Below are 26,169 nucleotides of genomic sequence, written 5' to 3'. Positions count from 1 at the left end.
CGTAGACTTACCTGCTTTGAAAGCAATATTTTCTGATTATAAAAATTCCGGCCATAATTGCCATCAAGGACACAATTATCACGGATGCTATAATTCCAGGATGTAGCCTTTCCTGGATGCCAAAACAGACAATAAGTGCTTTTAGTTTACTTCTACCGGCTAACAGTACACACCAGTTTCTATCACATGTACAGTGTAAGGATTCAAGCACTTACTTTGTGAAATGGATTTCAGTGTTTCATGGTTAAGAAAATCTCTAACACTTTAGCCATACGTTTCAAAATGAGTATTATTAACAATATTTATTAAATGCTTTTGTTTTTCACTCGACAAAATAAAGAACTGAATACGTAAATATTTAACTAACAACAACCACTTTACCAATGTACGTTTTAAACCTCACTTATCTGTAACACATATACCCCAACAACGGTTTATCACCATTCAAAAGCAAAAAAAGAAAAGTTAATCAACTAGTACAATTTAATACCTAAACAAAATCAATATGCAATAGTCACCTGGCTGATTTTATCGTACACAACGAGCAGCAGTAATGTTTATAAGTGTATCTGTAAAACAATCGAAAACTAATCCAAGCGCTTTAGTAAGTTTAATTTCAACATCAGGTATATAACTATGATAACACTTTCTTCCGCCTAGGTGATGTTCACCTGAATGGCCGATAAAGTTGTAGAGTCATTGCTTAACACAATTGTTGAATCATTAAAGTTCTTCGACTTTTTGTCGTCGTTCAGTTCGAAAGGCAGTACGTTAAAACCATGACTTCCCCCAAGAGCAGTAAAAAATACAAAAAACTGTAAAAAAGAGAAGGAAGGTCGTAACCCACACTGCCCACTTACAAGCGCCATACCTGCTAGCTGTTTACTTCGGCTAACCGGCTTAGTGGTAACGACGAAACAAACTGCTGTCTGATTGGGTGAACCGGACAGCCTCCCGCGAGCTCTTTTAGCGCAGGAATGCAGAAATTCCTCACGTATGTGAATTCCGGGACTAATGTGCATATAAACATTAGGTGACGGTCATTTCAACTGCTATTTCATGTAGTTTTTGATTACATACAGAGATTTTTATAAAAATAAAAATCCGTTCATTTCCATTCATTTCTATTCCTATGGACAAAACCATAATCTCAATTATGGCAACCTTAACCCCCACCCAACCCTAACCTTGCCCAATCTAACCCATAGGTAACCAAACAAAAGATAAAGCTTCTGGCATTTTTAGATTTTGAATTCACAGTTTTTTTTTCCCATTGTGGGCATCGAAAAAAATGTCCCCAGAAAGCTAGCCTGCCTTCCCCACACACATCATTGAGCCTTGGGCCCCTGTGACCCCAAAGTCAAGATAAAATAACAGGTTTTCATCACATTGGGGGGATATTTGGTCAGGACTGACAGACTTGCAGGACTTAAGGGATCTGCTGCTAACGTCTTGGCGCAATATACCACAGGACACCTTCAGAGGTCTTGTGGAGTGAGAGCCGGTCCGAGCTGTTTGGACCGTATGAGGGGGAGCGCCACAATATTAGGCATGTATATTTATACACAGACCACTTTGTATTTTTTTTTTTTAAATCTGAATTTTTAAATCTTGGTTTAATCTTGGATCTGCTGGCTGAAGGCTACAGCAGCAGGTTGCTTCCAGGTTCAAAATTTCTAAGACAGCAGTACACAAGAGCAAAAGTGGAAGTGACATTCCAATGCCCGAAATGACCGCAAACTTACCTGACAGTTTCACATAAATCAGACAGTGACATCAAGTGACCTTCAAAAAAGAACGAGAAACATTAACTGCAGGTGTGAAGTGCACTGCTAGGATAGTTCACATCAGACTCCAAGAATCAGAACTAAAGTCCCATGAAGCAAAGAAGAAGCACTTCGCTAATGATAAACAAGGAAGAGCCAGGCTGATACCCACCAATAAACTGATATAGATACACACACACACACACACACACACATGCGCTAGGTAGATTTGAGGGTAGTTCTCTAGGGTATCCCTCTGGCTAATGTTCAGGATTGCACTGAGCAAGTCTCTGTTGCTGCAGCAAGTGGCATCGCCTTGCTTGATAGCACTGCACTTCTTTGCTCGTCATGCTTGTTCCCTCTGGTAATCTTGGAGAAGCGTGATACTCCTAGGAGCATAATCTTTTTCCAGCCATAGTTTTTCCAGTCTCGGGAACCAGGGGAGGTGTGACGCTTGTCCTCCTCATTATCCCAGACATTTCATTGCTGATCATTACATGTTTTTGAGGAAGTCATTTTTTTGCTTATACCTGTCCTAACCCTACTTCTGTCACAAGCTTGGGCTCCATATCAAGACTGGACACCACAAAAAGGGGAGTAATGATATTACTGTCCTAAACACTCACATCCGTAGAATACTCCACATGTCATACAGGTCATCAAATCAGAATCAGCCTTAATTGGCCAGCTGTAGTATGTACAAGGATTTATTTTTGCGTTACTGGTAAGTACATATTGCATATATTAATACATATGTTGCACAGTAATTTATCATAAATACAACTCTAAGCACAGACAGGATAACGTACATAATGTAACACAATGTACAACCCAAATGCAGATAGGATAGACAACACAGGCAATATATAGCACAGATAGTTAGGCATTATGTGGGCTGGTTCAATAATACTCCTACGTAACAACGTGACCAATGCACTCCTGAAAAACCTCTCGTTCACTAAAATAGTGTACTAAAATACACATATCCAATGGGAAATATCAGGTTAGGGGAATGAGACTCCAAAACTTAGTAACTTCTGCCAATCAAAATGAACTAAATAATAAAAAACAGGGACAACAGTGGCCAATAATGTAATTTTATGCATTTTAAATAAAAATCAACAATAATACATTAATAAATTATATCATAATATGCAGAGTTATTTTAAAGTCTTGCTTTGTATTTTGCCCTGCGATGGGCTGGCCCCCCATCCCGGGTTGTTCCCTGCCTCGTACCCATAGCTTCTGGGATAGGCTCCGAACCCCCTGCAACCCCGACAGATAAGCGGTTTAGAAAATGGATGGATGGATGCTTTGTATTTTTATATAATTTGTCAAATATTTTTACATTTTTACAATCTAAGACAATGAATGAATGTACCAAAAGTAAAAAAAATTTAGATTTGAAAACTGGTTCAACCGATTCACAGAAAAGAACCGGTTAAAAAGAATAATGAGTTAAAAACTTGTTTTTATGTGCAAGTAGTGCTGACCCAATCATTTTGTAGTTTTTTTAGTGCTTTTCTCTCTGACTGAAAATCGCACATACAAATGCAATTCCGTATTCTATTGGACCTGCGTACTAATATATCGATCCTGTTAGAACAGATTCTGCGGCGTGATATCACGCATTGTAGCAGGACTGACTATGTAGTAGGAAAAAAACAAATGTAGAATTCAATGAACTAATATACTAAACAGTATGTGGCATTATGTATGCGGCTAGAAAACACAAGTACACTGCAGCGTTTAGCTCTCTGTGTGCTTACATACAGTACAAAGACACAGATTTAAAACCTGCAGATTTTTATTTGTATGAAAAGACGTAAAGACTAAATATGCAAAATAATTCATTTTAATACATTATATTTCATTCAGTTATTTCTATATAACATTGAAATTGTACTTTAAATGCTTAGTAAAGAAACAAACACCTAGTTTGAAATAGATCTGCAGGCATTTTTAGCAATATTAAATCATTTAAACATTTCAGAAAATGAATACATAAATCAAAACACATTTCACTGACAAATGTGTAACTAAGTCATTTTAACTAAATAAATTATTTCCTTTGCATTGCCATTAAATGAGTTTAAAAGGTAAACTGTGATGTGGGATATTTATTTTCATCAGACTAACTCGTAATACTTTCCTGACTCAGGATCAAAGTAGCAGTTGAGACAGGGATCATAGAGGACAGTGAGATACTCATCCTCCGTGTCTGCTTCACTCATTGACACTGCACTGCCTGCGGAACACCAAGTCACACATAATCAGCATCTACTACAGTAAACACAGCATTTATATTACAGAAAATCTTGATTGTTATAATAATTATACAACTTAATAACAACTCGATGTTATGAAATGAATGCACATACTGCTGCTTAACCTTAATGAAATCTTTATTATGCAAGTACCTACTTTCAATTAATGCCTTTGTAATTGTACAATATCATCAATTTATTATAAATAATAAACATATAGTTTTTCTTCCTTTAACTTTTCAAACATGAAACACTGTATGAAGGAACCAATGTTTATGTCATAGCACTGACATGTGACACAAGCGAATAATCTCATGTGAAAAGCCTCGATTTAACTCTGAATTTGTGCACCTTTCATGATGTCCCCGCGGCGATCACTGTTGCCTGTCCCACTCACGTGCTCACTGGGAGGGATTATAGGTGGGCTGAAAACACCTAACCATTCCCTGTAAAGAATCAGTCAAAGTCATTATCAGCATCAGCATCATGTAGTGTCAGTATAACATGCCTGTCTTCAGCTGTAAGATATAAGGCAGGCCATGGAACCATCCTGAGGGGCTTCCTTCCTATTATGATAATCAGGAAAAAGTCTGTGATTAGCTGATATTTGCCCTGTCTTAGGCCATGCTCATGATTGGTTGACTCCCCTTTGTGGAGATAGGCCCGAAGTAAACAGTTACTGGCTAAAAGCAGTTTTAAAATTAGGTTTTTCTCCCTCTGTATTCTTACACTGAAAACAGATGAAAGTGGTTATGTCATTTTGATCACAAGTCCGCTGGCCTTGCACTCTTGTAAGGATTAATTGCCTTGCCCATAATTATCCTCAACTTGGCTTATTGCAACACCTCTCCTCTGAAGCAGAAAATGAGTAGGGGAATGTTAGGATATAAATCTTACCTTACTTAAGTTTAATGTTTCTCCCTGTCCCAAAAAGGAGTTTGATGGATATAATTATTTATGGGGGGATAGATGAAAATGGTAGGAAATGTAATAAAGTCTTGATGTAGTAGAAAAATAAATAATAATAATAATAATAATGTGCAAAAATGGGACAGCATGGGGGTGCAGTGGTTAGCACTGTTGCCTCACACCTCTGGGACGTGGGTTCAAGTCTCCGCCTGGGTCACATGTGTGTGGAGTTTGCATGTTCTCCCCATGTCGTCGTGAGGTTTCCTCCGGGTACTCCGGTTTCTCCCCACAGTCCAAAAACATGCTGAGGCTAATTGAAGTTGCTAAATTGCCTATAGGTGTGCATGTGCAAGTAAATGGTGTGTGAGTGTGCCCTGCGATGGGCTGGCCCCCCATCCTGGGTTGTTCCCTGCCTCGTGCCCATTGCTTCCAGGATAGGCCCCGGACCCCCCGCGACCCAGTAGGATAAGTGGTTTGGAAAATGGATGGATGGATGGATGTGCAAAAATGCTAAACAAATTATTAATCCAGCTTGAAATCTAAAATAAATATATTTTTCTCTCATGCCTTCATATTAGGAGAAAATGTAAATTTGTTCTCTTTCTGTGATCCAGGAAATGGACAGGAGGGCCACTGCTGAAAGCAGCATCCTGTCACTTTCCAAAATGGAGCAGTATTGTGGACATTCTGTGATGGGATGAAGTCAGGTGACAAGTCCATCCAGTCATTATATAAGAATGAGTTTTATGTAAATACCAGTAAATGCATTCAGTCCCTATTGCCTGATTCCACCGGGCCCCAGTGTCCATTTCATTTTATGTGTTTTTGCAACTATCACAACAGCCACCTTTTGCTTTCTTCCATCCCTGCCTCTTTTGCTTGAAATCTTCTCTCCAAACAAAGTTCCTTATCTTTCCTTGATGTTTCCCATAATTCTGTTCCACATACTGTTAAGCAAATATCTGAAAATTTATAAAAAAGAACAACTGCTTTTGTTCTGCATTTGTTTAGACATCAATGTCTACAAAGTAAACTGAGAGGCAACTGGAAATACATGTTTGCCTTTTAACTTTGAAAGATACCTGCGGAAATTACTAGTTTCTCCATCAAAACTGATGTGTTATGATTTTTATGACTAGCATCTAAAAAAATCCCGCAACAATCGCAAGAATAAAAAACAGAAAATTTATACATTCATGGAAGTATGAGATACAGATAATATATGAAAATAAATCATTTTGGTCATTCCCCAAACTGCTATAGGCATATCTAAAGTATTTTTTAAAAATCATTGTGCATATCTCATTGTCTCTATTTTACAAGCAATATGGGGAATCCTAATAATGCTAGGACAGGTAAGAACACACAACAGAACTAACTGCTATTCTATTGCCTTTCATGAAGAAAAACAGTTTTCCTTTACAAGCAATTTCACAATTCACATCTTTAATTTCAATTAAGCTTTACCTTTATGGAAGATAAATATCCTTGCTTAAAATAGACTGCTTGAGACCATTATTCAATACATGTTATGAAAATTTTATGAAGCTTATACAAGTTATTTACTTAGTGTTAATTTATATACATCACTCTTCCTTCAGCAGCACCTGCATGATAGTTAATTTAAAACATACCACTTGGTGGCCCCAGAGAGCAACAAGAATCAGAACATTTCAGCAGAATGAATATAAACTCAGAACTAGCTCACAAATAGTTTTCTCTCATCAAAGCACAACTATTGATACCTGGCAACAAATTAATATGAAAAACGTCAAATTAATACCGAAAGTGGACCATTCCAAACCTGTCAGTCTTAAAATACAAAAGAAACTTCTCATGCTGTAATTAGGCATGGCACAGAGAAATTACAAAATAAACAAATAACACGAGCTATGCAAATAACCTCACACCAATTAACAAGGGGAAGACAAACACAACAATGTATTTCATTTTAGCAGAAAAATATTCCCATTTTACAATCCCATTGTGCAAGGTCCCTTTAGTGTTGATCTCACCTGTTTATAAAATACAGTTACCAGTTTAACAAAATATAAAAAATGTATTATGCAAATTGTAGACGTTCTCTACTTCCTAACTTGCCATAAACCAACAATATAAATACACATTCCATTTTAATTTCTTACATTTTCTTCTTTAATATGTCATATTCCTGCATTATGGAAGGAATATGTAGTAGAATTTCACTGTTTATGTAGGTTTCATAATTAATTTTATAATAGATATAAATTCATATAGAGGAGCCTACACATATAGAAGATTTAAAAAACTGGTAACGAATACAACCAATCAAGTGCTGGTGAGAACACACAGATGTACACACGCATGCATGCACACACATACACACATGCATGCGCACACACACACGCACACATGCATGCACACACATGCACACACACATGCATGCACACACATATGCACACATGCATGCACACACATACGCACACATGCATGCACGCACACACGCACACACACATGCATGCACACACACACACGCAAGCCCCACTTCATTTTCAATTTGTTAGGTAAAAAACAGTATATTTTCGATGAAGCAGTATTTACCTGATGTCATTTCTGGTTGTTACCTGATGTCTGAAGTTAAAGGAATAAATGCCACAGGCATAATGAAAAATGAATAATGGCATATATGCAAATTGTATCACACCTCTGTCTTTTGACATTGAGGCTGGTGAGGTTATATGATATTAACTGAGAAGCTTAACTAAGTTCTCCAGTTAAGGTATTAGAATGATGACACTGGGCATATGCTCACATCAGCTGCAAAACATTATGAAATACTTTGTCGTTGTTTGTTTATTTGCAGACATAATAAAAACAAATATATGCAGAAACTATTTTCCTGCCTGGTGCTAAATGCGAAATTCTCTAGACACTCACTGGACATTCTTTTTCCATTCAGTATAAAATACATTTTGAAAAGCAGGTCAATCACAGTATGGTAAAAATAATCAAGCAGGCTAATAAGGAAAAGAGACTGACGTTTGAGTTAAAGGGGTTGGGGTAGTGCTGTCGGCATCCGTTGTTCCATGCTGGTGATACCCTCAGTACAGGCACACCTACTGTGACAACTGTCTGATTTTAGCTTGGTCAGATGTAGAGAACACACCTTTTAATGCTGTGCATTCAGTACTTCATATGTACGTTTTTTTTTTTATAAAAGATAGAGCCAGAACATTCTGTATGTTCAGATAACTCTTTTCATAAATAGCGCAGGAAAACTGACCATGGGTTTAAAAACTCATTCTTCAACCATGGCAATCATTTTTCTTTGAAAAAAAAATGCTGCTATTACAGGTTCAGATGTCCTGTTCTCCTGGGATCCATTTATCACTGTGAGTGGGGAGAACCAGTGGTCCCAGGGCTCAGTGAAAAGGAGACAGTGTGGTTTTCCAGGACCTGAATGTAATTATTTTGGGATTCTAATTTACCTAAAACACACAATGCAGTTTTGCTGACCAGACAGGGCAGAGGGCTCATCACTAAGACAGAACTATGTGCTTTGTACTCAAAGCACTTATCCAAAACAAAATTGTCAGTTCATAGCTTAAATAATTGATGAAACAATAACTGCAAGCCCTGTATTTCCATGTTCCAGCTGATAAGCACATTTCATCTTTTCTGTTTCACTGTCATGAGTAGAAGTAACTCACCATGTAAATAAATCAGTTCAGCATTTATCTAAATTCAATTTTTATTCATTGATTTGTATTATTTGCATTTACAAAACTCCCCAATAAACTTAGTGTTTTATTATGTACTGTTTTCCCCCTTAATGTTATTTTACAGTCATATTTAGCATATTTTTTGCAGTTATTTTCCTACACCAATTTTTTGACCAGCATCATAATAAAAAATTATATAGTATATATAGTCATGTGACCACTGTATGTTCGAAGATACAAAAAGGAAACCAAAATAGACAAACAAGCCAACATACATGCAAACCTGCTTCTTACCGTGGATTGGAATGAAGAAGTGGATTAATTTCTGTTTGGTAATGATGTCCCTGATTAGCTGGCTGCGAACAAGAAAGACAGACTGTTTTACCTTCCATAGAGAACAGCAGTTAAGGCTCCTTTTAACGCTCACTTTACATGTGTCCTTCATCGCTGTGATTATAGTTAATAACCTTCATTTCTACAATAACAATGAAGGAAATAAAATGTATCCAAAACATTCAATAGTACAGCAAATTTTAGATAAATTGATACATGGTAACAAGGAAGGAAATGGTATCATCAATGTTATTACCCTGAGTTACCCTGACACAAATTTTCTCAATATGTTTTTGCCTTTCCATCTGATTAAATATATACACTGTTCAAATGCTTAATGCGTATGTAATGGAAAAAGCTTTAACTGGAATATGCTATGGCCAAACCTGCCAAAGGAAAAAACAGCACGCACAGTAACAGGAGACACAGACAAAGGGGTCGTTCTGAGGCAGTTTCCTGCTGTCTAATGGTGGCACTGTTGCAGCATTTTACTCTTCTGAATGACTCCTCTGGCAGGGAAATTTGTTTGTTTCAGTCAGCACACATGTAATGCAGCACAAGGTATGTCCAATTTATGTATTAAATATAACTGATGGCTAATATTTTAGCTATTTTATCTCTTCCATTAAATCAATACATTACAAAATCATTGCCATTATTTATCTCTTTTTTGTTTTCTGCTGGTAAAGCTGCCGCCCGCGGCTGATCGTATTCAGGTCCTTTCATCTCGCACTATTGAATATAATCTTAGTCATGGGCTGATACATCAAATCCGTAAAGCTTCTTGAATTTGTGAACAAATTCAAACATTTCATTAATTTTATATGTTGCCTCACTGATTAAAAATGTACAGTAGTAGCTTGAGGTACGTGCATTTTATTTATTTTTTTACTGCGTCAGCCAGGGGCTCGTAATCAGGTTCAAGGAGAAATAACCTGTGAGACGAAATCTTAGAGGGGACATAAAAATACCTATGAGCTGAAAGTAAGATGTGAGAGTTGTTTATAGGTAAATATAAAACGGACTGGGATAACTGATTGAAAATGTTGTTACAAAGTGCAGCTGCTGTGAAAAAAACGAAATAGGCTAACATTTGAAACATTAAGACAAACAGACATTCATGATCATGCTTTTCAATGTCATTGAAAGTTACACACATTCATCAATCTTTAATTGCTTATCAAGTACAAGGTCAAAGAGGGGTCTGTAGTGCATACCAGACACCAAAGGACACATGGCAAGGGAACACCCTGAACAAGGTCAGAGGGCACATGTGTGCATGCACACACAGACACACACAGGTTTGTAAGTATACCTTTGTGGGGACTCTCCATTCATTTCTGTGGGGAAAACTCTAATCCTAACATGACACCTTAACCCCTACAAAGTCCATAAGTAACCAAGCTAAAAACAAGTCATTTTAGGTTTTTGATTGCATTCACAGATCTTTGCGGGGACCTGAAAAATGGAGGCCATTTGGTAATAAATTGTAATGTAAACTTTATACACATACGCACACACACACACACACACACACACACACACACACACACACACACACACACACACACGCCATGGCGAATTAGTGCTACCCACCAAATCACTGTGATATTTCAGTTAGAGACATCTTATCCACTATTCTAGCTTTTTTGGGTGTGACTTTGAAAGATTTTTGGTCGTGAACCAATATCACATTACACCACAAAAATAAAAGTTATGCTCTACTTATTTGCAAACATTTACCATTCACATACTATAATTGCAAACACAATGCATTATATATGATATATATATATAAAACTCAGAATGAAGAATAGTCTGTTAAATTGAGTGAGGTCCCTCAAATCTAAGCTAAGTGAAAACTAGCTTTTCAGGGTAACTGGAAGAGGGACTAACAGCACTGGTCTCACCATGTGGAGACTGGGCATCCAGGTAGAGGTTCCATCGCTGCCGCTGCTAATGCTGATTGTGCAGTTGTGGGTCTGAGAAGCACTGAGGCCTACAGGCCAGCTGGCTCCTTCCTGTTCGTCCTCTTCTTTCTGCCGGCAGAGACTAGCTAACATCTGCAACTCCTCCTCTTCTTGCATCCCAAGACTAAACAACATGGACACCTCAGAACTGTTTTTTACAGAATAATCTTCTGCCTTAGAAACAAAAAGAATTTAAAAAGAAAAAAAAAATCAAATCAATCATATCTTGATGTATGATCGATTACATGAAGAGCAGAACTATTTAATCAAAAGACCCATGGCATATACAGGCTAACATTGAATATATCATTATGGTTTAGTTGTTTTCATATTTATAACTTTCCTTTGAGTTTCCTTTACTTAAATTTGCTTAAGCATCATGACCTTGGCCAATCTGTCACATACAGACTTGCCTGCTCTTGTTCATATGGACAGAAATGTCTATACATTTTTGAGCAAAGACACATGGGAAGAGCAGGTCTATGGCCTGAATAGGATTATAGAAGTGATGACCCAGTTTGGGAATAGGAATTGATTAAGTTGAGCTCAAAACTGTCTTCTACTATGAGCTGGACAATGTTTTTGACAGCTCTTATTCTATCACATTCCTTATTATTTCAAGAGGGAAATAGTCTGCTGAATTCTTTTCTGTTTCTTTGAGAAAGTTCCATAAAAATGATCACCCCAATAATAAATTAACCATAACACGAAACCCAGCCTTAGTTTTCTTTTCTTTTTTAGTAGCGGTTTTCTATTCCCTTAAAGCTTTATATTTTTAACTTTGCATGCTGGACACATATGTTAAACATGTTATAGTCAAGTTAAGATTTAGGTTGTATCTGCTCTAGTGCTCTATGCCACAGTTCTCTTCCTGTTGGGAAAATTGAGAAAATAAAAAATCTATTTCTGGGGCATATACTTGACTGGAAGATAACATTGACCATGATAATAAGATGTAAATATTATTCTTACATAAATATTAACCCTAGAATACTCTGACAGATATCGTTTCTGTGTCTTTCACATGTTCATTGCTTGTGGGGACAGTTTAGCATAAAATATGTACTGTAACTGTTTCTAACTTTTTAATATACTGAATTATGCAATCTCCCTGATTAAAACTTTGAAAATGTGATTGGATGACATCGTCAGGAAAGCCTAGACTATGCACTCATATTATGCAGCACTATATTAAGATAAATGCACATAAATAATTTGTATAACCTATGCAGATGAGATTACATGTCATAACTTTGTTGCATCTTACAACTTGCCTACCACAGTTTTAACTGGAACGCATTTGCATCAACGTCTTTGGTACCTATGATTAATAGAAGAAACACTGTATGACAGCATAATTTTTCATTTGGCTTTCATTGAAATATAATCCATGAACAGCAATGTAATTAAATAGTTTACATTCTATTTTAAAACGGAAGAGAAGAGCTTTAATTTGAGAAGGTGGGGAAAACTTTGATTTGGCACACTGTGTGATTCTTATAAGGTTATTTGCAAATACCGCCAGTAAGATCTGTAGATCTAAAAGAGTAAATTGTTCCACTTTCAAGTTAATAAAACAAATTGGCAAAATAGTTGTATTGCATGCTTTCCCCCCTTTTATGGCAAGTTGTTAAAAATGTGATGAAATTACAGCAATTTTACCAAACATTAATCTTCGTTTCCTTCCTCCTATGTTTTCTGACAGATGTTTTCCGGAATTTAAACCCCACAAAATAATCCCATTGACAATCGCAAGAAAATGTCAAACATATACTTTGTGATAAATGTTTATCTTAGTGCTGCCCAGCTGACAGTTACTTGGGCAATGATAAATGGCTTGTAAACACAGCCGGGGGTTCACAATAAATGCTGTGTACTTTGGGGTGTCTGCAGTGACATCTATCTGTGCTATGAAGGAGTACTCATTACCCCAGATGCCAGATCTGCATAAACATGCTTTCCAGTCCCAACTGCGATTTCCCATTGTGTAACACAGATGGATTTAATACATGTTTCATGAAGATAATATTCATTAGAATTTTCACAGAAAATGAAACGTGTATCTGAATGCTCAATAATATTACTACAGGACATTACAAGTTACTTGTCAATGCTAAGACTTGATAACTCCAATAATATTTCTAAGTTTCTCTGTAGAAATTCCTACATACACCGATCGGCCATAACATTAAAGCCACTGACAGGTGAGTAACATTGATTGTCTTGTTATAATGGCATCTGTCAAAGGTGGCATTAAATAGGGAAATAAACAATCAGTTCTTGAAGTTGAGCATTGGAAGATGGTGGCCTGGTCTGATGAGTCGCGTATTCAGTTAAATCATGTGGATGGCCAGGTGCATGAGTGTCTGGGTAAGAGATGGCACCAGGATGCACTATGGGAAGAAGGCAAGCCGACAGAGGCAGTGCGATGCTCTGGGCAATGTTCTGCTGGGAAATGTTGGGTCTGACATTCATGTGGATGCTATTTTAACATGTACAACCTACCTAAACATTGTTGCAGACCAAGTACACCCTTTCACGGCAATGGCTTTCCCTGATGGCAGTAGTCTCTTTCAGTAGGGTTATGTGCCCTGCCACACTGCAAATAGTGCTTAGGAATGGTTTGAGGAACATGCAGAAGAGTTCAAGGTATTGACTTGGCCTCCAAATTCCCCATATATCAATCCAATCAATCCAATCAAGCATCTGTGGGATGTGCTGGACATATAAGTCTAATCCATGGAGGCCCCACCTCACAGCCTACAGGACTTAAAGGATCTGCCACTAACATTTTGGTATCAAATACCACAGGACCCAGGAGTCCATGGCTGGATGGGTCAGAGCTGTTTTATTGGCCCGTAGGGGACTCACACCATATTAGGAATATGGTTTTAATGATATGACTGATCGGTGTATATTCTGAAGGTGCATATGCAATAACAAGTATTACAAAAGCATAACAAGACTTAAGTTCAGTTTGTTATAAAATAAACAATGAAACAGAAAATACTTTATTTGCTCATATAGTGTGTTCCTGTACGTTTGAAATAATACATCCCAATGCAAAATGAAACCTTGATTTTGATTACATGATCGTCAACAAAACACAACCATTATCTTTAGAAATTGACTGTGATTTCACAGGAAATTCAGGTTACGTCGTACTGTTTGTACTGGTCAATTTGTAATGTTATTTTAATACTAAAATATATGCCAAGCAAGATTTCTGTATATAGACCTGATTTAAATAATATGGTTTTGCTTTAATTTGCGATTCAGTTGTGATAAAACATTGCACATGTTACTCACTGTACGTTCCACATGCATTCTCCCATCCCCTCTCGGAATCTCTCTGAGTGACCGCCTGGTGAAGGAGGTTTTGGGCCAGCACTGCTGACAAGCCTTCTGAGCTCCAAACGAGTTGGGTCCTTGTCCAATTCCACTTGGGGAGAGACTACGCACTGGCACCATATCAGTCCAGTGGGCCAAATCCAAGGTGGCTTTCTTATATCCCGAGTCAGTGCTCAAGGACGCCATTGTGGTGCTGGGTTGAATCAGCTCCTTTTGACTATCAGATTCTTCCAAGCGGAATACATTCCATTCGTCATCCCCATGAAGACTCTGTGAAACTGAGTCAGTTGGGCACGACTGGAAATTGGGCTTCTGAACAAGAATTGTTAGGCTAGCTTCACCCTAAAGCACAGCAGTCAGAGGAAAAAATAAATGAAAAAAAAAAATCATTTAATGTTGCCTACGGTGGCTCAGTGGGTATTACTAATGGCTCATACCCGCTGAGTCAGGAGATGTAATCTGGCCTCCGTTCTCTGTGTGTATAAAATGTGTATCTTCTCCTCATGTCATGTGAGTCTATTTCAGATATACTGTTTTCTTCCTGCAAACCAAAAATTGGTATCTCAAAATTGTGTTTACTACAATAGACTGGGATCCCAGTCACGTGGTTGCATGTTGTGAACCAGACACAGTGCTCTATACATTACTTTTAAAGACGAATGTATATGGTCATGTAACAATTTTAAATTGCATTTTGACTCCTGTATTATAAAGAAATTAGTATGGTTTTATGAAAAACTTCTGATAGTTTGAAAATTCTTCCCCAAAATTATAACCAAAATGGAAACCATTCTTACCAGTTGCATATATCCATACTAAATCTTTTTCAGATAAATTCAGCCTACTAGATAAATACACAATGTGTAACAAATGAAACTGCTTATTGTTTGACCATGCTCTAAACTTAAGGCACAAACTTTGATAAATAGTTGATTTTAGAAACACATTAAAAAGCCAGAAACATATTAATAAATGCTCTCTAAAATGGATACAACAGCATATGACTAAAGTTATGCTAGTTATACTGCAAATTACATCAAATAAGTACTTGAGTGACTGATAATTGTAATGACCAAGAACATTCTGAATATATCATAAATGTGGGTCATGATATATGCAAGTCAAGCAGCTTAAATTCAATAAGAATTTCAAATTTTTTCATGACCAAAAAGTTTAAAATATCAAGTTAAATTCAAAATGACAGCCACACCTGTATGTATGCTGCTTGGCCGATAGCTTAGTATGAGAGAAAGGTGGCAAAACACACTTTGTGAGTTATTCATCCTAACACAACTGACTATACAAAGTGATTAAAGAAATTAATGTACACCTTAGCATACTATTTGACTGTCTATTGTCAGTTACTTACAGTAAAATTGAAAGATTTAAAAACATTTTGTCTAGTTTTTTTGTTGTTTTTTTTTCATCTTAAAACTGGAACTGCAACCCATTTGGCGAAAATGGTCGAGGGATCATTAAATCAGAGCCATAAATTACATTATTTTAACTTATTAAAATTATTATATTAAGGTAATGAAACACTGTATTTTGCTGTGACATCCATTTTTTTGTTTAAGAAATCATATGTGATATATGGTTATATCACAAATATACGGTCTCCACTGAAAAAAATCCAGAATATTTGCATTTCGCATTAGATGTGTTTTAGCTTGCAGTATCTTTCCAGTCGTAAATGACATATATTACATCTGAAAATTTCTGCCTTGTCCCATATAATTAAACTAAGATTATTGACTGGAAGAAAGAAAACATTATGGGATACAATTTAAAAAGACCAGATAATACCCCAGAGGGGAAAGCAGTGCATTCTTCCTGATGAAGGAAACTGCTGAAATCCAAATGATGTGCCACAGGAATCAATCAAACCAGCCTAATTAACTGTAGCATAACATGTGTACAGCAAAAAAAGAAAATGATTTCCCCCAAGAGTTAACACTAGAGAAGCTTGAAGTTGCACTGTAGGAAAAAACAACTGAAAAATATTAATCTAGCAGGTACTGCTCCTGCTGGGTTATCCTAAGGTTGGTCGTCAGAAGTTGATCCTGACAGATGCTTTGTTGTTCTTGGCAAGTTTGATATTAAAGTTCTACTGCTGTGCAATACACAAGTACACAGCACTGACTTCAAGCACTAATGCAGATTCATACTTCCTTCATGCTCTAGTGTTACGTCATATTCTGCTGATGTGTGCCATTTTGCTTTTTAAGATAGGAAGCTGTACTATTTTGTTTAGACAAGATAGCCTATAGCCAAGCAAATAAGACTAGTTTTAATACGGCATATCTCCTCACCAGCTGTCAGAGTGAGACCATTATTTCTGCATTGCAGAGGCAGCTGGTCCATTGTACCTGCTACAAAAAATTTATTGTCATTTAAAAACCAATTTTCCTCTTTTTTTTGGGAAAAATCAGTATTGTAGTATTGTAAAACATATCTTCTTACCTCTTCATTTGTTTTTATCCACCAGCAGCAACTGGCAGACCAGCAAAATTCACATGCTTGCAAACTTTTTAGAATATTTTAGAAAAATGTAATTAGCAGTTAAAAAATTGTGACTGATTTAAAGAAGTAGAGGAACGCATTGAGAGCCAGCAATGAAATGTACGGTCCTGCCATGACTGACAAAATAGTCCATAATTGTACCACGGGGATAAAATAAGATACATGACAGAGAAGCAGGAAGAACTCACAGCTCACTAAGTAACTATTAAGGTTCTATGTTTGCCAAAATGAAGATAATACATTATTTAGGGATCTATCATCAACAGTCCTGCTCAAGTTTACATACCCCTGGCAGAATTTGTAAAATGTTTGCTATTTTTGGAAAATGTGATTGTGCAAAAAAGTATTCTTTTGTTAAGGAATATGTGTCATGTGAAACTATGTATCAACAGAGAATTATGTGTGTCAGAATGAAATATTTAACTCTTGTCATAGTCACCCATGGAAAAAATGTAATAGCAGAGTTGCTGGGTGTAATGTACAGTACCACCCATCTTAGGCAGCAGGAATATAGGACTGATTTGAAAGTGGGTGATCACAGTGGAAATATGGGAAAAACACTATTTCCAATTGTGTGGAAGAAAGAAATTGTACATCTGCATATTACCAAGAAAACCATGTGAATGAACATAAAAACAAAGGAAGGAAGGAGGCACTCAACATGCTACTGTGGAAGAGCAAATGATTCTTTGGAGTATGGCTGGTAGGATGTTGTGGCTGAATAAAAGTCTTTGGAATGGCTAACTACCAATGTGCCAAGTCTGAAAAGAAAATATGGAATGTATTCAGAATGGATCGAAAAAAAGCTTCATGTTGTAAAGAAATGATGAAAAGCATCTTATACAAGTCAACATCTTCAGCACCAGTAAACTTAAATGGAGTCAAGCAAACATATAATTTAGTACTAGACAAGAAAAAAGATATGGTGTGGTTTTCATAGTCAAGAAGGAAATTGGAAGGACTGTAATTGCAGAAAAAGCTGTGAAATTCCACCAATATTAGATTTTTCATGGGCACCCTTTCAGTATGAAAATTGCCCAGGCTTTTGCTGCAGCAACTGATGAAGAAGAATTTGAAAAGTTTTATGACCAGGTTCAGGCTGAAACAGCCAGGACATGCAAACCAAACATACAACGGTGGCTGTAGACTCGACCATCAAAGCTAGAATTGACAACATGGAAAATGGGACAATGAAGTTGATTAATATGAACTAGGAAGCAGAAATGGAACTGCAGGGTCACTAGTCAGTTTCTCCAAATCCAACAACATCTTCACTGCCAATAAATTCTTCAAGCAACCAATGTGTCTTCATGCATGTATATTACCAGATGGAGTTTACAAGAATCAAACTAAATACTCAGTGCCAAATGATGGATGAGCTCAATTAAAATAACTAAGACACAGACTGCAGGACAGATCGTGAACTACATTTGGGTGAGCTCCAAGTGAAGCTGAGAAGGAAGATGATCCAATTTCCTTGAAATTAATTGCACAATGTAGCTGTTATCTTCACAATAAAAAAGAAAACTGATTTGAATCGCTGGACCTGTTTGATAGAGATCCAGAGGAACTGTCGACATAATTCAAAGCCATCCAAGAGGAACACTGGTAACAATGAAAGAACCAAAGAAAATCAAAGTGGGTGACAGAGGGCACAGTGAAGAATAGACTTTAATATCATGAATCACAAATTCCAGAAAGCTACAAAGAATGATAAGGTATAAATATCTGCAAAGCCACAGAAGAAGAAAATAAACATGAAAGAATAAGAGTATAAGATTAAAACAAAATTTCAGCCTTAAGGTGGCAATAATTGGGCTAAAATTACTGGCAGAACAATGAAACAGACATGGAAGGAATTCACAGAAGACCCAGAAATTACATCAACAACTGAGATATATTTCATGATGTTAAAATAGTTTATATTCCAGTACCAAATATATCAGGCCTGACAGAGACAACCTACTGCAGTAAGATAGAATAGCATACCCAGGTTCGAGTCTCCGCCTGGCTTACATGTGTGCAGAGTTTGCATGTTCTCCCCATGTCATCGTGGGGTTTCCTCCAGGTACTCCGGTTAACTCCTACAGTGCAAAGAGCTAATGGGAGTTACTAAAGTGACTGAAAGAGTGCGTGCGTGTGTGAGTTAATGGTGTGTGAGTGTGCCCTGTGATAGGCTGGCCCTCTGTCCTGGGTTGTTCCCTGCCTCGTGCCCATTGCTTCCGGGATAGGCTCTGGACCTGCCGCAACCCAGGAGGATAATCGGTTTGGAAAATGGATGGATGGATGGTCTGAGAAAAACTGGAAAGAGGAGTTAAAGAAAAGCACCTCCCAAGCATGCTAAATATTAAAGAATTACAGCACAAGATCTGGACAGACATATTTAGTGTTTTCCTGCTGAAAGTTCTTACATGAATACCTTGTGCTTGGGAAGCTATTATCAGTGCAAACAAGAGGCTATTTGGAAGAAACCAAGATTTAGAGAGAATTTTCAGTTTCACAACTTGGTACTCCTTATGTTTTTTTTTATATACTGTAATATGTAAATACTATAATACAGACACCCTGGATAGGATACCAATCTATTATATGTCACACACTAACACACAATTACAGACTGTGAGCAATTCATAGTTACCAATCCAGAAACCATACAGTATGTATCTGGACTGGAGGAAGAAACCGTAGCACCTGAAGGAAATCCATTCAACATGAGAAGAACATGACAACTTCAGTCACACTAGGTCAGTACAGAAATCAAACCAACAGGCCTAGTTGTGAGGCCACAGTGTTACCCTTATAGGCTGGCAAAAAATAAGCTGACGTTTTTGGGTGCACTGGGGTGTGCATGAGCAATGGAAAATTGGCAACTAAGATTTACAATAGGTAGATTTTTAAATGGTTGCATCTCAATTACAAAATAGTTAGTTCTTGTTCAAGCTCTACAGAAGAATAATTTCGTGGTCCTTACAAAACTGTCCAAACTACAAAATACTACTACTGTAGGGTTAGGATGGAGGCAAAATGAATGTTTATGAAATTTCTTTAGAATCTGCTCCTTAGTATTGCAAATACTTGAGAGAAATTCTTTTAAAACATCAGAAAATCTAAGACATAAAATTCCAAAATTTGACTAGAAGATGCCAACCTCATCACTCTCACTGCCAATGAAATCATCTTCCATCCTTGGTCCTCTATCGGCTCCATGCCAGTTGCCCTTCCAGTCAGGGGAAGACACAGTGACCTCAATGGTGGGGGTGTGGTGCTGAGATCGCCTTGCATAGTGGGGACGTGATGAGAAGTTGAAAACTTCTTTCAGAGTTAGCTGAGGCTCAACCCTCTCATGTTTTTCACCACCCCCCCAGGAAAGCAAGGAGCCAGGGGATCGCTGATGGACCTGAGATTCGGGATCCAAATCGAAATCATCAAAGTCCTTCAAATTCAAAGGAAAATGCCAGCTGTCTGAAAAGAAGAAAAAACTATTACTATAACTACATTTCGTCATTAAAACACAGTAAAACTTTTAATTAACCACATTGAGAAGTATTCAAGCATCAAATTTCTATGGATTTCTATATATCACATTAAAACTACCAGTAGTTTTAAGTAAAACAGTCGTTTCAAGTAGTAATTAATTGAAACTCAAATTATTATTCTAAAACAGCTGCACTGAGTTAAAAAATTGACAAGCAGTCTCATTGGGTGCTTTTTAATTAGTAACACCTTTACAATAAAACACATAAAAACACCAAACATTTGCATTTAGTATCACCTTCGCAGGCAGTGTATGCAATTGCAAATTAATACCAAAATGGCAAGACCAGAACTGAATGAGTCAGTCAAAAAAAAACTCAATATAAAAATATTGTCTGCGCAGAAGATATGTGCAGATATGTTAAACACTGCCTGTCAATGGACTTTCATTATACAACCAATAAATTAGAAACATTTTTTACAGAATGCAAGCGTCTGAAGACTTTCTGTGAACACTGTATATACACGGGTGGCAGCAGTGACAATTAATGTGTTTTATATGCCAAGGGGAAGATCAGAAACAGGGACCCAAATGGAGAACAAACAGGTAGCCAAAACTCTAACCAAGAATCTAAGCCAACGATAGTTGGGGGCAGATGCTAGGGTTGAAAAGCTGTATCCTGAAGAGTAAAGCGAGCAGCAGGCTTTTGTACAGAAGTGAGGATATCGGAACAAGCACAACCACTCAGAAGGGGATCGGGACACACACTCACTGGGCTGGGGATCAGGAAATACAATTGCATGTAACCACACAAGAGGGGAATCAAGCAGTCAGGGAAAAGCCGGGCAGAGTAATGCTCAGTAATTGGACAGCTGTCAGTACTCTGCTGAATGTGACCGGATGAGGAGGCGTGGCGGTGGAGAGCTTAAGAATTGTGAAAAAAACTGAAGAAAAAGAAAATCACGATTGATATTTTACCCAGAATCGCGCAGCCCTGATTGACGCTCTTCCAAACAAGGGGTGCGAGATATGCGGTTTTCATGGACACTTCTGATAGAAAACTTTATAAAACATCTTTTCATTGATCAATTAGATGTCATAGTATCAAGTACGACCTGATGTGCATGGCAGTTGCCCAGGTGGATTCAATGCAGCAGATTGAGACCATTGAGAATAAAGAGTCATAACCATGGAATACTCGTCTGGTTGGTTAAAACAAAACCTGTGTCTGGATTTGTACTTTCTGGACCTAAACTTTCCACCTCTGTTTTTAATGGATTACTTTTAGGAGTAACTTCTCCAACACTGCATACAGATTGGCCATGGCATCATATCGTGTAGTGATAAGGCAGGAGGCAGTATAAATCAGCCATAAGTTAAGTTACTGCACCTGTACCATTCACTGACACACACACTGCCCACCATGTGGGTCACCGCAACTACCCACACCATGCACGGTTGGCCCACACACACCAATACAAGACTTAACATTAAACACTATATGTGACGTTACTTTACAACACAATGACAACACAATAGACGATGACTACACAACGCTATTTTCATTAATTACAGGACTGGCACTGGCCCAACACATCAGACTACCCGACAAATCCTCTCAGTGCTACAATATTGCTGGTTGATTCCTTCTGACTTTAATTTAATGGCCCATTAATTGTAATGATCTCAGTACTTACAATGGAACTGGGAGGACAGATGCTAACATTGTATTGTCAGGAAGAGGGTGACAATAAGATTAGATTATAAAACCTGTATTATCTGTTTAATGGGAGTGCTATAGCACCCATCATGGCCATGCTCGACCTTAAGGGCCTATCCGTTACACAGACCTCTCACCTTGTCTTGCATCATCTCTGTAATTTCTTGAATTCTTTTTCATTTGCCCAGTGCTCTGACGTCCTGCACTGTTCACTGTGCTTGAGGTGCCATCAGCTGATTCCTCAGGATCTCGATCTATATTCAGACATGGTATGCTTTACTCGGTATAGCTTCTCATGAAGGACAAAAGAAAGACGAAGAGCACTACATTAAGTACTACACAATGCAGAGAAACTACATAAAATGGAGAACACCCAATTTTAAGTATCACTATCTATCTATCTATCTATCTATCTATCTATCTATCTATCTATCTATCTATCTATCTATCTATCTATCTATCTATCTATCTACACACACACACAGACTTTATTAGGTACACTTTGGGTTGGACCCACAGATTCAACACAACACTTGAAACATTCCTCAGAGACTTTGGTCCATACTGACATGATTTGTCAGCTGAAACTTCATGATGTGAATCTCCTGTTCCACCACATCCCACAGGTGTTCTGTTGGATTGGGATCTGGTGGAGGCCATTTGAGTACAGTGAACTCATGTTCAAGAAACCAGTCTGAGATGGTATGACCTTCATGACATTCTGCGTTATCCTGCTGGAAGTAGCCATTAGAAGCTGGGTACATTGTGGTCATAAAGGGATGGACATGGTCAGCAACAATACTAAGGTAGGCTGTGGCATTTATATGATAATCAATTGCTCGTAAGGGGCCCAAATTGTGCCAAGAAAATATCAGCACCTGGGGAGCAGTACCTCAAGGTACCTCAGTGGTACTTCGCTGGTTGGGGATTTGAACCAGAAACCTTTCAATTACAAGTGTGCTAACCATTAGGCCACCACTGCCAGGATGAACAAGGATCCAAGACAGAATGGATTCATGCTTTCATGTTGTTTACAACAACTTCTATCTCTACAATGTGAATGTCGTAGCAGAATTTGAGACTTATCCGACCAGCAATATTTATCCATCTTCTACTGTCCGATTTTGGTGAGCCTGTGCTCACTGTAGCTTCTGTTTCCTGTTCTTAACTGACTGGAGTGGCACCCGGTGTGGTCTTCTGCCGCTGAAGCCCATCTGCTGCAAGGTTCAATGTGTTGTGCATTCAGAGATGCTCTTCTGCATACCTTGGTTGTAACGAGTGGTTATTTGAGTTACAGTTGTCTTTTTATCAGCTTGAACCAACCTGCCCATTTTCTTTGTCCTGCAATCAGTGTGGCATTTCCACACAGAGAACTGTTGCTGACTGGATCTTATTTCTCGTTCAGCGTATTTTCTGTAGAGATGGTTGTGTGTGAAAATCTGAGCAGATCAGCAGTTTCTGAAATACTCATACCAGCCTGTCTGGCACCAAGAACCATGCAACATTGAAAGTCACTTTAATTACCTTTCTTCCCCATTCTGGTGTTTGATGTGAACCTGAACTGAAGATCCTGATCTGTAGCTGCATGATTTTGCACATTCTGCTGCTGACATATGATTGGCTAATTAGATATTTGGTTCAATAAGCAGTTGAACCTAACAAAGTGGCTAGGAAGTATATGGTAGAAATAATTTAGATCAGTTGTTTTAACCATTCTAATGCTTATTCAAATAAATACAATAACTAATCACCCCAGGCCAGCCTGAAAATAAATCTATTGTCCTGTCTGCATGCTATATATATTCAGTCGCAGTCAAATTATCTGCTGTCGTGAAAGATACTTTTAGCTAGTAGCAAACTGGCCACTGAGTGTGTGTACAGTGATTTTAAAAAGTCTACACACCCCTGTTAAAATTACAAACTTAAAATAACTTAGTTGCATAAGTGTGTACATCCCTTAACTATTTCTTTGTTGAAGCACCTTTTAGTTGTAATACAGCAGTTCAGTAAACATATATTAACTTAGCACATCTTTATTTGGCTATAGTATTCTATGCTTCCTTTCAAAAAAGCTCCACATCCATTAAACTGCCAAGGAAATCTGTAGACAGCCCTGTTCAATTCATTCTACTGCTCTTCAATTGGATTTAGGTCTGGGCTCTGACTGGTCTTTAATATTCTTTTTCTGAAGCCAGTCCTTTTATTGACTTGGATGTGTGCTTTTGGATGTTATGCTGGAAGGTGAATTTCTTCTTCATCTTTCAAACATGTGCTGGCAGGGTAGGTGCCAAAATACACCCAGTTACAAAAAAAGTTAAGCACCCAGACGGAGTGGTGTAAATGAAATTAATCTGCACGTGGTGAAAGGTCATGTGACTGCATCACAATAATTATAATATGAGATCAAACAGACAACAGAGTTGGCAATATGGGCACACTGCTGGTCCCATGTCACTCCCGCCTCCCCCTCCGGGTTTGGATACATGTATTGTGTGGAAGGGAGTCGTACAGCCGTTGTATTCTCTCCTGCAGCAAGTCGGCCCACGGCTGTTGTAACTGGCCCTCGAGATCCTGCAGAGAAGCACTGGGTCTGAGTTGATGTCCGAGCTGATCCCACATGTTCGTTTGGGGAAAGATCGGGGGACCTGGCTGGCCATGGGAGGCCCTGAACATGATGCAGGCAGTCCATAGACACATGTGCTATGTGCGGATGGGTGTTGTCTTGTTGAAAGACTTTACCAGGGCGCTGTCTCAGGAGGGGTAAGACGTGCAGATGTCACTGATGTAGCACTGTGCAGTCAGGGTCCCCTGAATCACTACCAGAGATGACCTGAAGTCATACCCTATGGCTCCCCATACCATGATGCCAAGAGTAACACTGGTGTGTCTCTCCACAACATTTGTAGGATTGGTCTTCTCTTCTCGGCGCCACCAAACATGCACATGATGGTCATCCGTGGTAATGCAGAACCGCGACTCATCACTGAACATGGTACGATGCCACTCGTAATCAGCCTCCCGGTTATGGCACCACTCCAAATGCAGCCATCTCTAAGCTGGTGTTAATGGCAGCCTACGCATGGGACAATGAGCCCGCAGTCCGGCTAATGCCAGTCATTGAGACACAGTGCAGGATGACATCCATGAGGTGTTATTGAGAGTCTAATACCTGTGTCCCGATGGCAGGCGCAGATATCATGGGGATTTGTAATGCTTGGCGCACAATACGACAATCCTCCCTTGATATGGTCTGTCTTGGGAGACCGGAATCTTCACGAAGTGTGTGGGTGCGCTTCTAACATCGGGCGACTCTGAAATCTGCATGATGCGACCACCCGGCCTCATGCAAACCCACCATGTGACCCCTATGAGACTCCATCAAGTGCTGGAAGTGCTGTCTAATGCGCCTATGAGGTATCCTCTGTGCCTGGTGACTAGACATGCCAGGTTCTTGCAAATCGATTCATTTACATACCCATCGCTGGTCTGCACTTGTACCAAATTACATCCAAATCAGACCATTACTCATTACTTCTGGGTGCTTAACTTTTTGTGTCGTTGAGTGTAGAATGGTATTTGGAGCCAGCATATGATTTTCTCTGTCTTGCCTAGAGCCCCAGGCCCACCTGAAGAGAAGCAGCCCCATAGCATGTCGCTGCCACCATCATCCTTCACTGTGGGTAGGGTGTTCTCTGAGTGATGAGCTGCTTTGGCTTTGCGCCGAAAGTTTTTTTTTTAAATTATGGCCGAAAAGTTCTACCTTGGTTTCATCACACCACAGCATATTTTGCTACATGGTTTTAGCTGGTTTGATGTGTGTTATATAAAATTATAGGTGGAGTGTTTTTTTTTTCTCATGACAAATGGCATTATTTTCGCCATACTTCTCCACTGCCCCGTTGTGAAGAATATGGGAGATGGTTGTCAAATGCAGGGAATAACCAGTACTTGCCAGGAAATCCTGCAGCTCCTTCAGTGTTCTTATCTGCCTCTTGGTAGCCTCTCTGATCAGCTTTCATTTTCCATTAGTTTTGAAGGGACACCTTGTTCTTGGTAATGGAACTTTATATTGGTTTCATTTACATTACAAAAACAGGAGTGTGTAGACCTTTTAGATGTACTCTGTGTGTGTGTGTGTGTGTGTGTGTGGATTA

The 26,169-nt window shown here is 38.4% G+C and overlaps 1 protein-coding gene across 2 annotated transcripts in view; it reads right to left on the bottom strand.

Annotated features, from left to right (window-relative positions):
- Nucleotides 1-2,295: 2,295 nt before the first annotated feature.
- Nucleotides 2,296-26,169, bottom strand: part of cfap20dc (CFAP20 domain containing) — a 46,731-nt gene continuing 22,857 nt past the window's right edge. The window contains exons 11-18 of one of the 2 annotated variants that reach the window (XM_049018324.1): nt 22,153-22,269; nt 19,969-20,282; nt 14,256-14,639; nt 10,887-11,120; nt 8,938-8,999; nt 7,523-7,552; nt 4,385-4,479; nt 2,296-4,014 (exon numbers count right to left, since the gene is read on the bottom strand). In XM_049018324.1, coding sequence (XP_048874281.1) covers nt 3,896-4,014; nt 4,385-4,479; nt 7,523-7,552; nt 8,938-8,999; nt 10,887-11,120; nt 14,256-14,639; nt 19,969-20,282; nt 22,153-22,269 — 1,355 coding nt within the window. In that variant the 3' untranslated portion in view covers nt 2,296-3,895. The remainder of the gene's footprint in view (nt 4,015-4,384; nt 4,480-7,522; nt 7,553-8,937; nt 9,000-10,886; nt 11,121-14,255; nt 14,640-19,968; nt 20,283-22,152; nt 22,270-26,169) is intronic. The other variant, XM_049018325.1, reaches the window with a different exon arrangement.

Source organism: Brienomyrus brachyistius, chromosome 6 (assembly GCF_023856365.1).
Source record: "Brienomyrus brachyistius isolate T26 chromosome 6, BBRACH_0.4, whole genome shotgun sequence".
Classification (NCBI taxonomy): Eukaryota; Metazoa; Chordata; class Actinopteri; order Osteoglossiformes; family Mormyridae; genus Brienomyrus; species Brienomyrus brachyistius.
The sequence above is the reverse complement of the archived record's forward strand: the minus strand, read 5'-3'. Positions and strand labels throughout refer to the sequence as shown.